This window comes from Balaenoptera physalus, assembly GCF_965194825.1.
Source record: "Balaenoptera physalus genome assembly, chromosome: 6".
Taxonomy (NCBI): Eukaryota; Metazoa; Chordata; class Mammalia; order Artiodactyla; family Balaenopteridae; genus Balaenoptera; species Balaenoptera physalus.
Genome location: NC_138885.1, coordinates 97814982 through 97830130, shown reverse-complemented (window position 1 = coordinate 97830130; position 15149 = coordinate 97814982). Strand labels below are relative to the sequence as shown.

At 56.1% G+C, this 15149-nt stretch overlaps 1 protein-coding gene and 1 long non-coding RNA gene across 4 annotated transcripts; one reads left to right on the top strand and one right to left on the bottom strand.

Moving 5' to 3' along the window:
• Positions 1-5328: 5328 nt before the first annotated feature.
• LOC309662488 (transmembrane protein 18) lies at positions 5329-10450 on the top strand. 2 transcript variants are annotated; one of them, XM_082465245.1, is made up of 5 exons: positions 5329-5487; positions 6434-6554; positions 8887-8941; positions 10022-10115; positions 10203-10444. In XM_082465245.1, exons 1-5 carry the CDS (start codon positions 5431-5433, stop codon positions 10293-10295), a joined length of 420 nt encoding a protein of 139 aa, XP_082321371.1. In that variant the 5' UTR covers positions 5329-5430; the 3' UTR covers positions 10296-10444. The 2 variants fall into 2 exon arrangements, with proteins under 2 accessions (XP_082321371.1, XP_082321372.1); XM_082465246.1 differs by having other exon boundaries at positions 5338-5487; positions 6437-6554; positions 10203-10450.
• Positions 10451-10592: 142 nt separating this feature from the next.
• On the bottom strand, positions 10593-13921 carry LOC309662489. 2 transcript variants are annotated; one of them, XR_014264731.1, is made up of 3 exons: positions 11081-13921; positions 10809-10917; positions 10593-10665 (listed from the first exon to the last, which is right to left on the bottom strand). It is a non-coding gene; the product is annotated as an uncharacterized lncRNA (long non-coding RNA). The 2 variants fall into 2 exon arrangements; XR_014264732.1 differs by lacking the exon at positions 10593-10665 and adding an exon at positions 10726-10760.
• Between the last annotated feature and the right edge of the window lie 1228 nt (positions 13922-15149).

Below are 15149 nucleotides of genomic sequence, written 5' to 3'. Positions count from 1 at the left end.
GTATCAGTAGACAAAGGATGCTGCAGCCATCAAGCCATCCGCCATCACAGCTGCCCGGACGGTGAGCCCTGAGGATGCCCGCTGCCACGCCCTCAGCCCCTGCAGCGCCCCCTGAAGACGGTGCCCCCTGAGGGCACTCAGGAGGGAAAGCACAGGACACTGGCCCCAGGCAGCTGAGGTGCAGATCAAAGGAACGATTCCAGTGAGCCCAGACTCTTGCATCTTCCCATGCATAGAAAAGTGTTAAATTCATTAACCTGAGATGTCTGGTTCTCTTTAATGAACAGTCATCTTTGATGTTCTGACAGCCTGGTCTTTGCGGCAAAAACCCCTGTAGATCCTGGCTCCCCCCTGACCTCTTCACAGCCGTCCCTCAGCGCTACTGACAGGCTGCGTCCTGGGCTTCAGTCCTCAGTTTTGTCCGCCAAATAAACATCATTCTCAACTTTTAGGCTGTGCATTAGTTTTCAGTCGACACCCACAACGCCTTCTCCACCGGCTCTGGACTCTTAGAGGAACGCACCAGTGGCTGCCGTGAAGGCAGCGGGCGCCCTGAGGCGACAGGAGCCCACGGAGCGGACCGGTCACTTCCCGGGTGGGTTGTCATGGGAACAGCAGGAGTGCGCGGCAGCTGCTAAAGCATCCCGCTTGCCCTGCGTTGCACGCAGTCAGCTCCTCTGACCCGGCCTTTGGCCAGCGACTCTGCCCTGGAGCCGGCGTCGGCGGGACGCCGAGAACCCCGCCCTTTATGCCCTGGTGTAAGAAGCCATCGTCGCGAGGAGAAAACCTGCCTTTGAAGTCTTGGATTTCAACAACCCATCTCCCTGACAGGTCAGGGTAGTAAACGCTGAGTATAAGCATCCAACGTCAGCGCTAAGAGCAGTCACTGCAGGACGGCAGGCCCATCCTCAGACAGCTCCGTCTTCTAACCAAATCCTCACCTGGACAGATGGTTTAACAGTCACAGCATTTCGGGCCCTCACCCCACGACTCCAGCTTTGCCTCGAGAGAAGAGCTCAACCTGACCTAAGACCCGAACGTCAACTCAAGAAGGCAGATTGTTGGTCTGCAGAATTGTTGGAGAGTTGCATTCTGAGACTAGGCAGTATTTGCGAAGAGAGTCAGGCATTGAACCAACGGTTTACTACTCTGGGGAATAGCTGCCTCCTATGCAAAGAAGCGTTTTCTAATTAGAGGGGGACCACTTGGGAGGAGGCCGATGGGGAAAGCATCTGGCAGAGTCTGTGCCACGGAAAAGTAACAGTCTCTGGAATCAGCTGAGTCTAGCCCAGATCCTGACGGTGTCCCTGGCTGCCATGCTAGGCAGCGTGTTTACTTCCCTGAGTCTCAGTCTCCTCACTGCGAGGTGAATCCATAACATCCATCCCATCGAGTGGTTCAGGAGCATTTAAGTAATAGGTCAACATAGGGGTTTCTGCTTCTGGTAACGGTCAACTACACCCCCATCATGTCAACCTCTTTCAGATAAGGAAGGCTGTGGCCTGTGAAGCAGGACCGAAGCCAATTAAGAGACGGTCCCAGAAGGAAGTCAATTTTGAGATTATGCAGGTGTTAGCAGCTTCTGGCAGGAACGAGCTCTCTGCAGGAGGCCCCTTTTGTCTTGTCACTAAACTTAAACCAGCCACCCCCATGCTCTGCTTATCTCCGACCCAAGCACACCTTTCAAATCTCTTGGTCACACAAAGCCTTGCCTAATCTGTTGGTTCTTCCCGCAGATCAAGGAAGTAAAAATGAAGAATAAGTAATTAACAGATGACCAGATCTTTTCCTCAGCTTCCCCTTTCAGGAATCTTGTGAACAAACTGTGAACAAGACAGCATCTAAAGAAAGAGCCAAGGAGTCGACAGCCTGCACACAGTGGGGGATGGCGATGAGTCTGATCTCCTACCTCCACGATTTAACTGAGATTACGTCCCCTCTCTCCCTTTAAAAACGTTCGTGGCCGGGCAGAATCTTCGGAGTTGGTTTTGGGGACACCCAGCCCACCTTCTCCCCAGATTGCTGGCTTTCTGATTAAAAGCAATATTTCCCATTTCTACCAAAACTTACCTTTTGAACATTGAGTTTTGAGCAGCAAGCAGCTGGACCTGAGTTCCGTAACACAGGTATTATATCCTCGGGGAGGGGAGGACATCTATTACTTCCTCCCTAAGATAGTGGCAATTGAAACCTACATACCTGAGCTCCTACTGAGGTTTCCTTCTTTTTTTCCCATCCACTGTGTTCAGAACCTTTTCTTCCCACTTGCTGTGTCCATTCCCGGAGCAGGCACCCCTGGGTATGGCAGAGCTATCTGTTACACAGGTTATGGGTTAACTGTGTCCCCCAAAGATATGTTCAAGCTCTAGTCCCCGTGAGTGGGACCCTATTGGAAACAGGGTCTTTGCAGATGTGATCAAGCTAGGATGAGGCTCTACTGGAGGAGGGTGGACGCTGACTCAGTGACCGGTGCCCTGATGAGAAGAGAAGATGGAGGCACACGTGACAGTGGAATGTAGGGCTTGCCATCCTCCATGGGAAGCTGGAAAAGGCAGTAGGGACCTTGCCCCCCTCCTTCAGAGGGAGCTTGGCCCTGCTGCCCCTGGGACTTTGGACCTCTGGCTTCCAGACTGAGAGGGACCGTCTCCTGCTGTTTTAAGCCCCCTGTCGGGTGTTCCGTCAGGGCAGCCACAGGAAAGAACACAGTGCTGGCTGTGTGGCAGGTTGGGCCCCGGAGATGCCCAACGTCCAGGTTCAGTCTGGAGGCACCCTGGTGTGACTCGTATACTGCTGGACGGTCCAGGGCTTCCCGGCTTCACCCCTTGGCCCTTCCTGCAGAATGGTGGAGGGCACGATTTGCTGGGCCAGAAACCCCCCTTTACAGCTGGAGCCGCCTTGCAAAGGCCAAAGCAAACAATGTCTCTAAGACTTGTATAAAATCGAGCCCTTGTTGGGTGTCTCTGATCTGATGGCATCTACCCCAGTCTCTGCCTTTGTAGACCCACATCAGCGCCACATGCAGAGGCCAAAGCCCACCTGGCTGAGCCCAAGGTCTGCAAACCACCACAGTCGAAACACCTGCTTGCCCCACCTAGGAGCCCACGGCTAACCTGAGTCCACAGCCGGCCCGAGTCCACAGCCTGGCAGCCCCAATTTTGACACATGAAGGCACAATTGTTACACATGATTTAAACCCTCAAATTCCATTTAAAAATTTCTTAGTATGTCCAGGCAATGCACAAAATGTTGTGAGTTTGACAAAGATCAATAAATATACCGTCTCCTATGTCTGAGACAGAAACATAAATCAATGGAAACAGCACATGGCGATGTGCCCTGTAATCCATGTAGTTACAAACTCCTCCAAGATCCCTGAGGTCAGGAGACACTAACAGAATAGTGAATATATAAATTGAAGGTGAGATATTAATTTGTTGTATTTTATCTATAAAGCTTTTATTATCCATAATTATGGACTTTTCACAAGCACATTTCTAAATGACTATAATTTTGTAAAGGCAATCTGTGAAAAAAAGAGTCAAAAATAACAGATTTGGCTATTCCATAATACTCAGAAGAAAAGTATTTCTCCACCTAAAATTAAATGCTGTAAGTTAAAACCTCTCAATTCAACAACTATGAATATATGAAAATGCATTTGTTGCAAACAACTTTACCTAATTTATGTTTTTAAAGCTGGCTGTGTCTGCAGTGTAAAGACTGGACTGTGGGAGAGTCAGGCCAGGAGGACAGAGCCGTCTTATCCAGCGAGGGATGGGGAGGGCGGGGGCACGATGGGTGGCGGGCGCCTTAGAGACCTCCCCACCCTGGAAGCCGGAGTTGCCAAGTATGAAGTTTCTGGAAAGCTCCTCAGGCAGCAAGGAAGAGAAACCCTGGTGCAGCCTGGCTCACATGTTTGGGTTCAATCCTGGCTTGTTCCCCCCATTCAGGGAGGCCACCTGCCAAGAGCTCACTTTCTCCCTCCCCCTGCCGCTCTGCAGGTGCCAAGTACCCTCAAGGCGGCGACGGGCTGCAGTCCTTTTCCTCACACCCTCCCCCAGGCCCACCCAGAGAACGGGGTCTGTCTCTTCACCTGACTGAGTGCCTGCGAGCCAGGGGTTTCCCTGTTAGTCTGCAGACACAGGCCAGGATGCCAAGTATTGATTCCATTAAAATTCTGCGTTTTGAATCAACAGAGAATTCAGGATTCCCTGATTAGTGTGAAAATAAAGGGAACCTCATTTAAGATGGAAATGGGAAGCAGAAGGGGACGCGCTCAGGCAGGTGCCACTCAGGCCCTCTGCAGACCCAACGCCAGGGATGTCCCTACTTAAGACCGGCATGGGAGGGAAGATTTTCTCCCCGCCTGGCAACAGCCCAGCCAGTGAGAGACTGCCACCACTCATCCAATGAGAAACCACCACTGCTCAGCCAATGAGAAAGCACCACTGCCCAGCCAATAGGAACCCCTCAGCACCCTTCACTCTCCCTTTCCTCCAATGGACTTTCCTTCAAAGCAGCTCTTTCCACTTCCCCCATTTTCTCTATAAAATAACACGTTCCTGTCCATTGTTTGCCCAACTTGCCTGTGGTTTTGCCATAGATTACATGTCCCAAGCTGCAATTCCTTTCTATTCCGGAACAAAGCCATTTAGCTGGTAAAATTACTGGCCGTTTTGTTTTTAAGGTCCATGTGAGCTAGAAGCGATCAGCACCCACTTCTGGAGCTGACGGTAGAGTGAGCATCTGGAGACCCTGATTTCTCAGAGGGGCAGGGGCACTGTCCCCTCTGTCCCACTCCATCCACCGACGTCCAGGACACTGTCCCCCTCCGTGCAGGGCACTGTACCCCTCTCTCTGGGGTCCAGGTCACTGTCCCCTTCTGTCGCCCAGAGTCCAGGTCACTGTCCCGTTTTCCCCAGTGTCCAGGTCAATTCCCTCTCTGTCCCCCGCCCGAGTCCCGGACACTGTCCCTTTCTGTCCCCGGGATCCAGGTCACTCTCCCCTATGTTCCTAGGGGTCCAGGTCACTCTCCTGAGCGATACCCCACGCCCCCAGCCCTGGGAGTTGCGGGGGAGGAAGGCAGGGACGCCCACTAGCCCCCAGTCCTCCGAGCTGCCATTTATGAGCGCCCGTCACATAGGAAGAACTAAAACATCCCTCTCGCAGCAGCTCGGCGGGGAAAACAACGCTGGCGGCTACTCGTAATTCCCTTATATTTATTTTAACACCACGGAATCTCGCGAGATTTGAACTTGTTACCGGGCACTGGAGATATCGCGAGATGGCAGGGTGCCTGCCGCTTCCGGACACAGCAGGCATCGCGACAAGTGGAGATAACGCGACAGGACACCAGAGGACTTCTTGACCTATCCGGGCGGGGCGGGGAAGACGAAAAGGTGGTGGTGAGGCTGGGCCTTTCCGGGGGCGATGTCGTCTGCATTCTCAGTCAGCAAGTTCCCCGTCAGCATCCCCGCCGTGATCACGGTAAGTTGCTGCCTCCTTGACAGTTCGGTCGCTGTCGGCAGGGGCCTCTCCAAATTTCCCAGCGTCCGCCGGGGAGGCCGGCGGCGCCGGACGGGAGGCGTGCGTGGGGGGGGGGGTGCAGGGTCGGGGCCAGTATCTGGGTGGGCGTGGCGGGGCGTGGCGGGGGAGGGTGCCGGGGCGTGACGGGGACGGGCCGGGGCGTGGCGGGGGTCTGGGGCGTGGGGGCGGGACGAGGTTGGAGGACCTTCAGGGCAGGCGGGATGCTGAGGTGCGGGGCGGTTGGGGGTCGGGGGTTTGCGGGGAGAGCTGGGACCTCGTGGCGGCGGGGAGCGGGGAGGTGGGCCGTCCTGGGCTGGGATGGGGGGTCCGGGTGGCGTGGACCCGCTGTGGGCAGAGTGGCGGGGCGCGGGCCGCTCCGCCAGCACCCGTGCCCCCGGGGGACCTGAGCCTCAAGGAGGGGGTCCGAGTACAGGGGTGCGGACGAGCCCACCTCTGGAGTTGAGCAGACATGCGGTCGCAGCACTATCTGGAGTGCAGGGTGTGTGTCACAAAGGCGGGAGAAAACCACGTCTTGCAAGTTTGGGTGGCCCGGATTTCTGAGGCTTTAATCACTGCTCTAAGGAACTGGTAGCTTTGCCTCTGGGGGCGACCGAGTGCATCCCGACCCAGGCACCACTTTCTCATCTCCCCGCGGAGGAGGGTCTTTAGAATCTCCCAGCCTGAAGTGCAGTTCTGTTCGACAAGTAGGAAAGCCTTCAGTCCTGTGTGGGGGCAGCCAGGCACGGCCGGGTGACAGTCCCTGGACGTGGGTGCAGTGGGGGTCCCTGTCCCCCCTGCCCGTGTCCTGTGAGGCCTGGGGCGCTCGGGACGTGCTCAGAGGGGAGGCAGCGTGCAGCCTGGTCCAGTGCAGGGGGACCCTGAGGGGTTTCTGCTGTGTGTCCTCCAGCAGACGGACTGGACGGAGCCCTGGCTCGTGGGGCTGGCTGCCTTCCACGTGCTCTGCGCGCTGCTCACCTGCTTCTCATCGCGGAGCTATAAGCTGCAGGTGGGGCACTTCCTGTGCCTGGGTGAGTACAGTTCCGCGGTGAGTACTTCCAGTGCCTGGGTGAGTACGGCTGTGTGCTGCGGCAGCGCGTGTGCGCGTTCTCTCTGTAGCCCCAGTGATATGTGAATGTACTTGTAAGGCCTCCCAACGCTCCTGTCTTGTGTTCTACTTTGATTGCAGGCCGCTCCCATATTTCACTTGTGGGTACTGTAAAGATAAGGTACATTTTGGATATTGGATTTGAAAGGCGTCTCAAGCACCTGTTGTGTTCCTGGGAGGGTGCTGAATACCAGTTACACAAACGAGAGCTGGGTTTGCCGAAACGCTGAGTCTGTACAAGAGGCTCCTCTGGGGGCTTAGCTGCTCTGCGTGCTCTGGGAGGGAGTGCAAACCAGGAAGGAAAGCTCTGTGGTGCAAAAATAACACACTGCCCGGGTCAGTTTTGAAGGTAAGATCTACAGGGTTTGGAGAAGGAACAGAGCTGTGTGGAATCATTGAGAAAGATTTCACAGAGGAGATAAAGTTATGGTAGGGGCTGTAAAGAGTGAGTAAAATCTCTTTTTCTTCGGGTAAGGAACAGATGTCTGGCCCAGGCCTGGCATCTGGGGCGGAGGCAACGGGTGAGAGCACAGGGGTGACGGACAGAAAGGGTGGGCCAGGTGTCAGAGGAACCACATTCTGACACTGACCAGTTAGAAGTACGTTCAGGCAGGAAAGGTGGGCCGGGGCCTCAGAGGCTATGCTGGGCTCTTAATCTTGCGGACGTTGGGAAGATGCTGAAGATCTTGCTTGGTAGTTTAACAAAGTCCCAAAACTCATCTTAACTGTGATTTTTCAGTTGGCCTTGTGCAAGGTGGGAAATCCAAACAAGAGGTTGTCTTAGGACAGGCGCGAAGCAGCAAGCCTGCATCACAGAAATTGTCCTGAGGGTCAGGGATGGATGTTACTTCATTTCTTTACGTGAGAGCCCTAGTAAGGAACGCGAGGGGTGAGCAGGACAGACGGGCCCCTGAGCCTCGTAGAGCTGGTGGGGCCCCAGCATCCACTGAGTAACCACAGCCCTGCTGCGCATCATGGCAGGAGAGGCAGGAGCACCGTGAAACCCTTGGAGGGGGCCGCACTTAAGTCACTGCCCTGACAGGTAAACTGAGGGGGGAAGGATGCGGGGGAACCAGCCAGGCAGCAGGCGTTCGAGGGCCGGAAGGGACACTCCAAGCCCCGGGAATAATGTGTGCAAAGGCCCTGAGGCAGGAAGCACAAAAAAGGTGATGGCCTCAGCCACAGAGCCTCATGCAAGGAGCCCATACTTGAACAGCTTTGTGAACCTGGGAGCTACGTTTGGGTTTGTTGTTTTCAAGGACGAACAGAGGGTGACTGTTTTAGCGTGGGGCTGATAGATGCTGGTCTAAGTGCGTTTACACATCTGATGGCGCATTTAATTCTCACACCTGCAGAAGATTGGGATGTTATTTGCTGCAGTTTTACAAATGAAGCACAGACTGGTTCACTGCTCCCCAGCTCCTGAGTGGGGCGCGTGGTCGATGCATCACGTTGCCCTCCGGGGAGGTGGGCCCCCCGTGCTCAGGCCTCTCTTTTCCTTTACCGTCTCCTTTCTTTTGCTTCCTTGATGTGCGTCTCCGGGTCCAGTCGTCGAGGGAGGGGTCAAGGACTGCTCCCCCCATTTTACCCCAGGAACCGGAGGGTGTGCACATTTTTACAAGGCTGAGGCTCCTGGTGGCCGTCCTCCCCCTCCTCCACCCCCTCCAGGCCCTGAGCAGCACGTGGTGCTGGGCCAGCCCGCGGTCCTCCCGCCCTGGGTGGGCCCCCTCCCCACGCCCCCAGCGCTCCCCGCGCTCCAGGTGGGACTGTGAGGGCGGCCAGGGCCGTCCCCTCGGCTCCTGTCCCCTCAGGTCGGTGCTCCCTCCGTGTCTTTGCCGCCAGCACCACTGGGGGGTCCAGGCAGCCGGAGGGTGGAGGCAGGTGGCCTTCAGCTCCGGTCTCAGGGCCCTCGGGTTCCACTGCCGGCCTTGCACCCGACGGTGACCTGCGGGGCAGGGAGGTCGGCAGACGGCGCAGTGCGGCCACGGTGGCGTCGGGGCAGGAAGCCTGGTTCCCGCGGCGCTGCCCCGCTGAGGGCTGGCCTGGTCTGACCGAGACCACCGGCCTCGTGTGTCACCTTGGGTTTCCTTTCTGTGTAATGTTCCCTCACGTTATGTGTGAAGTAGAAGTTACGTCTCATCCAGCGTGGCGTTGTTCTGTCACGTTTACGTTACGTAGCACGTTGTGAAGGATGTGTAAGGCGGTGGCGGTGGGCTGGTCCCCTGACTTCTCACGTGGGCTTGCTCTCTTCTCAGTGACCTTAGTCTACTGCGCGGAGTACATCAATGAAGCGGCGGCAGTGAACTGGAGGTGAGCGGCCCGGGCACGCGGACCCTGCGTGACACCGTCCCCGTCAGCGGCAGAGCACACCGGGAGGCCCCCAGCCTCCTTCACGATGAGCCTTGGACGGTGACCACCGTCCGGTCTCCTCGGTCACCGTGGGCCCTGGAGGCCCCCCACCCCAAAACAGAAGCGCTCTAGTCCGTGACGGGGAGACTGAGATCCACCCACGATTTACTTGGTCCTGAAAACGCTGGTTCCCCGGTTTCCGGGACACCGGCCATTCTGTCCTCACCCGCGTGTCCTTTCCTGCTCACACACCCGGGCAAGCCACTCCGTGTCCAGTGAGCGCTGTAGAGTTGACCCTTCCCCTGGGCCCCCCTTCCAGAGCCGCCCCCAGGCCTTCTCCTCCCTCGGGGGCCGCAGCTTCTCCTTCTGGACCTCGCAGGTCAGGCAGGAACCCTCGGGAGGCTGGAACGAGTGGGGAGGGGAGCGCCGCCGTCCCCCTGTGTCCCCGCAACCCGGGGGACGACGTGGCCCGATCAGCACCCCGCCTCCCGGCTCTGCCTTCGGCACCCGGACCGCACGGGCCTCAGAGCAGAGTGACAGCCGTGCCCCGGCCGCCGTGCCCTCCTGGCGGCTTCAGGCCCCTGTCGTTCGGTCAGGAGCCCGCCCTCGGCCCCCCGCACGACCCGGCCCCCGCTTTGTCTCTTCCGCTTCTAATTAAGACGCACATGCTGAGCACCCCGCGCTGGGCTCTGTTCACTGTGGCCCCAGGGCGATGACTGTCGCTGAGTCAGTGACGTAAAGGTCACGTCCTGCGCCGCCACCGAGCGGGACGCTGGGGGCAGCCTGGCCCGGCCACGCCGTGTCCCCCTCTCCGGGGGCTCGGCCTGAGCTTGCATGGGGGCCGCAATGCCCCTGGAGGGCCTGGGGGTCGTCCCCCACGGGGTTAGGAGGGTCGCCTCATAAAGGGACTGAGGTCGCCATCGTGTGCAGGCGGGGCTGTGCGCCCACCTCGTCCTCCTGTGTGGAGGGGCTCCTGAGACAGAGTATCACGAGAACGCCGTGTTGTGACGCCCCGTAATCTTTAAATCTTTCTTGAAACAGGTTGTTCTCGAAATACCAGTATTTCGACTCGAGGGGCATGTTCATCTCCATAGTGTTCTCGGCGCCCCTGCTGCTCAACGCCCTGGCCATCGTGGTACGTGCGTGACAGAGCTCCAGGCCTCCGTCCTCCCCACACGGCGCGTGTCCACTTCTGACGGCGTCTCTGCACGGTTCTTCCCAGGTCCTGTGGGTGCGCAAGACCCTGACCGAGATGACCGAGCTGAGGACCCTGCAGGAGAGGCGGAGGGCGAGGAGCAGACCCAAGGAGGAGTGACGGCTCGGAGCCGGCCCTGCGTGAGCATCCTTCAGACCCCGTCCGCTCCTGGAACGCACCTAGACCAGCTTCTAGGACAGAGTTTACCGCACGTCCACCAGGGCCCTCGCCGGGCCTGCAGGGGCTCCCGTCTCTCCAGTTAAGTTGTAAGCAGACGGAGCCACGCACGCCGCCACGCGTCCACAGCACTCCTGCGACCATGTGAGCTACCAGACGTCCATCCACGTGGGGGCGGTGACTGAGTGAGGGACAGTGCCATCCACGCGTGGGCACCTCCGTCACCCCATCACCCGTCACCCCCATCAACCCCCATCACCTCCATCACCCCTATCATCCCCGTCACCTCCTATCACCTCCATCACCCCGTCATCTCCGTCACCCCCGTCACCTCCTATCACCTCCATCACCCCCCGTCGCCCCCCGTCACCTCCATCACCCCCCATCACCTCCATCACCCCCCGTCACCTCCATCACCCCCCGTCACCTCCATCACCCTCCATCACCCCCTGTCACCTCCCATCACCCCGTCATCCCCATCACCTCCGTCACCCTGTCACCCCCGTCAACCCCCATCACCCTCATCACCCCCATCATCTCCTATCACCTCCATCACCCCTGTCACCTCCATCACCCGTCACCTCCATCACCCTGTGTCACCTCGTGTCACCCCGTGTCACCTCCATCACCCCCATCACCTCCCATCACCCCGTCATCCCCATCACCTCCGTCACCCTGCCATCCCCATCAACCCCCATCACCCCCATCACCCCTGTCACCTCCATCACCCCCGTCACCTCCGTCACCCCGTGTCACCTCGTGTCACCCTGGTTTGCACAGCGGTGGCCTCTCCGTGTGGTGCTGCCACAGGACAGAACACGAGGGGCTGCCTTGCCTTTCATCCAGTTGGAGATGTGACGACACTCGGAGGCCCCGGGTCGGGATCCACGGAAGCAGTGGCTGGATGAGCCCCTTGAGTTGTTTTCTGGAAGGAAAGTTACAAGTAAACACAGTCAACATTCACCTGTTTCAACTAACAGATTTTTTTATGGCAAATACAAAGATTGATTATATTCCTATATTCCACCTTCTTTTTACCCTTTGGGTGTCCTGGGACGTGACGCTGTTGGTTTATCGGAGCAGGTGCACTATTTCCCTGTGATGTCTGCTCTGTAAACCAGCGTCTGTGCAGGACGCTCGTGGTCTTGTCACACGTGGAGCTGCAGCTGGAGGGTGACAGGTGAGCAGAGCCCCTGTCTGAACACACAGCGTTCCGTAAAGAGGCTGCTGTTGGCTCCTGATTCGGGTTTAAGAAAATACTTTGTGAACAGTTACCATAATTTTCACAAGATAAGTGAAATACATTCTTCAGATTTCAAAAAGAAAAGAAAATCTGTTCATATGAAAGCTTTTATATTTAGAAGCTCAAAAGGTGACACTTTGACAGATTATGAAATTAAATCTTGAAATCCAGATATATAAAGTTTTTCTAGGTAGTTGTAAACTCTCAGTAGAGAAATTATTTCCTGAATTTTGACATTAGTTGTAGAAGTGTGTAGGTAGAACTTCCTAGATAAAGCTACTGGAGATCTTATCCTGAAATTTTTTCCAGTCCCTCCTTGATGTCTTAAACTTCTGTATTGAATGTTTTAAAAATCGGCTTAAAAAACAGCATCTCATGTGAAGTCAGATTTTAAATTTCTTGTACCTGGCAGCATGCCTCATTGTGCATTTCTGGAAATTTCCACTTCAGGGTGTCTAATGGTCTCATGGCTTCAGAAGAGTCCACTGCATCCCGAGTGATTTCCTCGGAGAGCAGGGCAGAGCTGGCCGGTTCCCTGTGAGCGCGGTGCCCTGGGAGCACGGGTATGGTGGGAGGGGCTGAGGGCGGGAGGCTGGTCCCCTCCAGCTGTGCGGTCGGGCCAGGGCCCAGGGGACAGAATGCATGGATAGGAACATCCTGGCCTCGGCCACACAAGCCAAGGAGGTTCTGGGGCATTTTCACTGTCCATAATTACTTGGGCTCTCTTAATATGGGACTGTCTGACTGGATCTCAGTTTTCCTGTGACAGTAGTGTAATAACATTGTTAACTTTGCATAAATTTGGCGTTAATGGCATATCAACCTAAAGACATGATGTGGGCCTTTTTGTTCACTGGCGTGTGCAATTTTTTTGGAACAGTTTTATTTTCACAAACAGACTATTTTTTAACTTTTTAGTAAGTTCACATTCAGTGGCTAATTCAGTGTTAACAAATATTTCTCTGTCCTCCTGCTTGGGGAAATCCTACAAGCCAGAAGTGTCCCCAGAGGGTTTGGGGTGTATGAGCCTTGCTGCGTGGGGCTTGACAGGAGGGGTTCACAGGGGGCCTCCTGGTCTGTTGAAGGAAAGCATATCCCCATTCCTGGTTTCCTGCGGTCCCTTCTCACCCCAAAGCTTTAGCAAAAGGGGGTGGATTTGGAGCCAGAGAAGGATGCCCAGTGACGTTGTTTGGGCATCTGATGGAAGTTTGTGTAAGTAAATGAAACAGACCACAAAACATTTACACATCAGCTAACATCTACATGAAATAAATAAGCAAAACTGTAAAGATGACAGTGTGTTTGTGACTGTTTTGAACTAACTGCGTGTCACTTGGCTGTCACCTTCTGCCGGCATCCTTACAATCTCAGCAGGCGTCCATGAAGGGATGTCAGGGCCACGGTCTCTTCCTGACGGGTTCGCTTGCTGAGAATTGTGGTGTAAACCATAGAAAATAGAAGGTGTTACCGTGAAGTTAATCAAGATAAGCTTTTTGCTCTTTAAATTGTGCTCTGCAAGTTGTTACTGACGTCATAGTTATCAAACCAAAATAGTAAATTCAGTTTATGTGAAATCAGATTTGAGTGTTAAAGTTACATGCATTTCATAGTAAAAGTTGCAAAGTTGAAAAAAGTTGTAAATTCAGACAATTTATATTTTGACAGTATAAACATTTATCCAAGAATCTCTCAAGACATACTTGGTATGTAATTTAAAGGTCTAAAGTTTTGAAATACATTGAGTAGAAATTGGTGGGATTCTGTTCCCTTTCCTGCAGCGTAGCATCCAGCCTCAGTCATCACCTCACTTCCTTTTGTAGCTGATCGCCTGCTTAGGTTGGGCTAGTGACCAGGGGACCTATCTCCGCAGCCAAGGGGTGTGTGTGTGTGACAGATGCAGAGCGTCCGCTGTTTACTCCCTGGAGTCTCCGTCTGGAGCAGAATAACTGACACTGAAAACGGTCAGAGATTGGAAGTTCAGGTGCAGACAGGATGGGTTTCTGTGTTTGCAGAGCTGTCACATCCGCACCCTGGGGTCTCCACACCGTCCTGGGAGTTTTAATACCCCTGTTCCACAGCAAATTAAAATACACAATTATATTCCAGAACAGGAGCCACAGAATATTGTTGTGGAGTTCCACGCATTAGTGCACGTGATTGTAACGATTAACGTGTTCATGAAAAACTTCTCGGGAGTCACGTGTGTGTGTGACATGGGTGCAGGGAGGGTGCTTCCCGTGCTAAGTCTCGGCCCCGCGGAGGCGCCCTGGGAGTAGCTCCTTTTGTAAGATCCCATCTCCTGCACGAGGAGTTCCCAGGGTCCCAGGGTTTTGCTTAGAAGCGTACAGCGTCGCTCCCTGGGAGACAAGACCCCGGTGGGAAGGGGTCTGCCTCGCGTATTTAATAAGATCGCTGTAAGGACCAAGCATCCGACACCTGTCAGATCTCCCTGCACTGCTCTTGCTGGGCTGGTGGTAACACGGGGTTTATCTAACGTCAGAATCGCCTGGAGCCCCTGGGAGCTGTGAAGCCTCAGCTCTCCCCAGGCGCCCAGCAGGAGGACGCGGACAGGTGACCACAGGGCCAGGAGGCTTCTCTGGGCAGCTCGCAGGCGGAGCCCGACCTCCGCCGGTTCCACCGCGCTATTAATCCGTTTCTCAGCCTCCGCTCGTGTTGGCACATGCGACCCCCAGGGGGCGCTAACGCACCGTGTCACCGCCCGAGGCTGAGTCCAGGCCAGGCGGCCTTGCCTCTAGGAGTGTGACGTCTGCTGTCTGGGCTGACGGCGCCGAGCGGGCCCAGGGGCTCTGAGTCCCTTTCTTCACGCGAACTAGGTTAACAGCGTCCAGACTACGTCGTGGCCCACGCACACGTGCACACAGGCACACGCAGGCGTCTGGAGGTCAGGAACTCGCCCTCCTGTGACACGAGGGGACACCGCCCGGCCGTAGCAGCCCGGACCCCGTCCCTCCCGGTCAGTCAATAAGCACATTTGCTCGTGAACTGTCTTCTAGTTTCAAGGCTGCTCTGCAGACAGATTGAGCCAAGGAAAGGGGTGCCGTGGCTGCTACAGGGGAGCCTGTGGTCACCGCCCAGTAGCCCCCGAGGATGTGGCAGCAGCAAGTTCACCCCTCACCGCGCAGCCGGGCCCCGAGGCTGCGAACGCGGGCTCCAGGTCTGCCGGGTCCCAGGGCCCCGCGGTGGTGGGTGTGAGCGGGAAGCTGATGGAGTCCCGGGCGTCTGCCTGGCCTGAGGGCCCGACCCTCCGTCCTCAGGTGGAGGGGGGGCCCGCCTCCCCCCCGAGTCCCTGTGTCCGTCACAGGCTGGCGCTGAGTCCAGCACGACTGGCCTCAGAGTCCCAGAGCATCAGATGGGGGCTTCGTCCCTGAATCCCCAGCTCTGAGCGCCCGCTCTGCCCCTGAGTGGGACCAGCCTGCTGTCTGCTTCCGTCTCGGCAGCTGTTTACACGTGTTCTGCCTGACCTTGGATGCCTGTGTCGTCACGACACAGCAGGGACAGACCCTCTGGAAACGCGGCCTCACGCGGGGGCGGCA

What these genes read in the sequence shown, in the direction of transcription:
- LOC309662488 (XM_082465245.1), top strand. Translation starts at nt 5,431, where the DNA reads ATGTCGTCTGCATTCTCAGTCAGCAAGTTCCCCGTCAGCATCCCCGCC. An exon ending in GCATCCCCGCCGTGATCACG is followed by an intron (nt 5,488 to 6,433) that starts GTAAGTTGCTGC and finishes TGTGTCCTCCAG; the next exon opens with CAGACGGACTGGACGGAGCC. An exon ending in GCGGCGGCAGTGAACTGGAG is followed by an intron (nt 8,942 to 10,021) that starts GTGAGCGGCCCG and finishes TTCTTGAAACAG; the next exon opens with GTTGTTCTCGAAATACCAGT.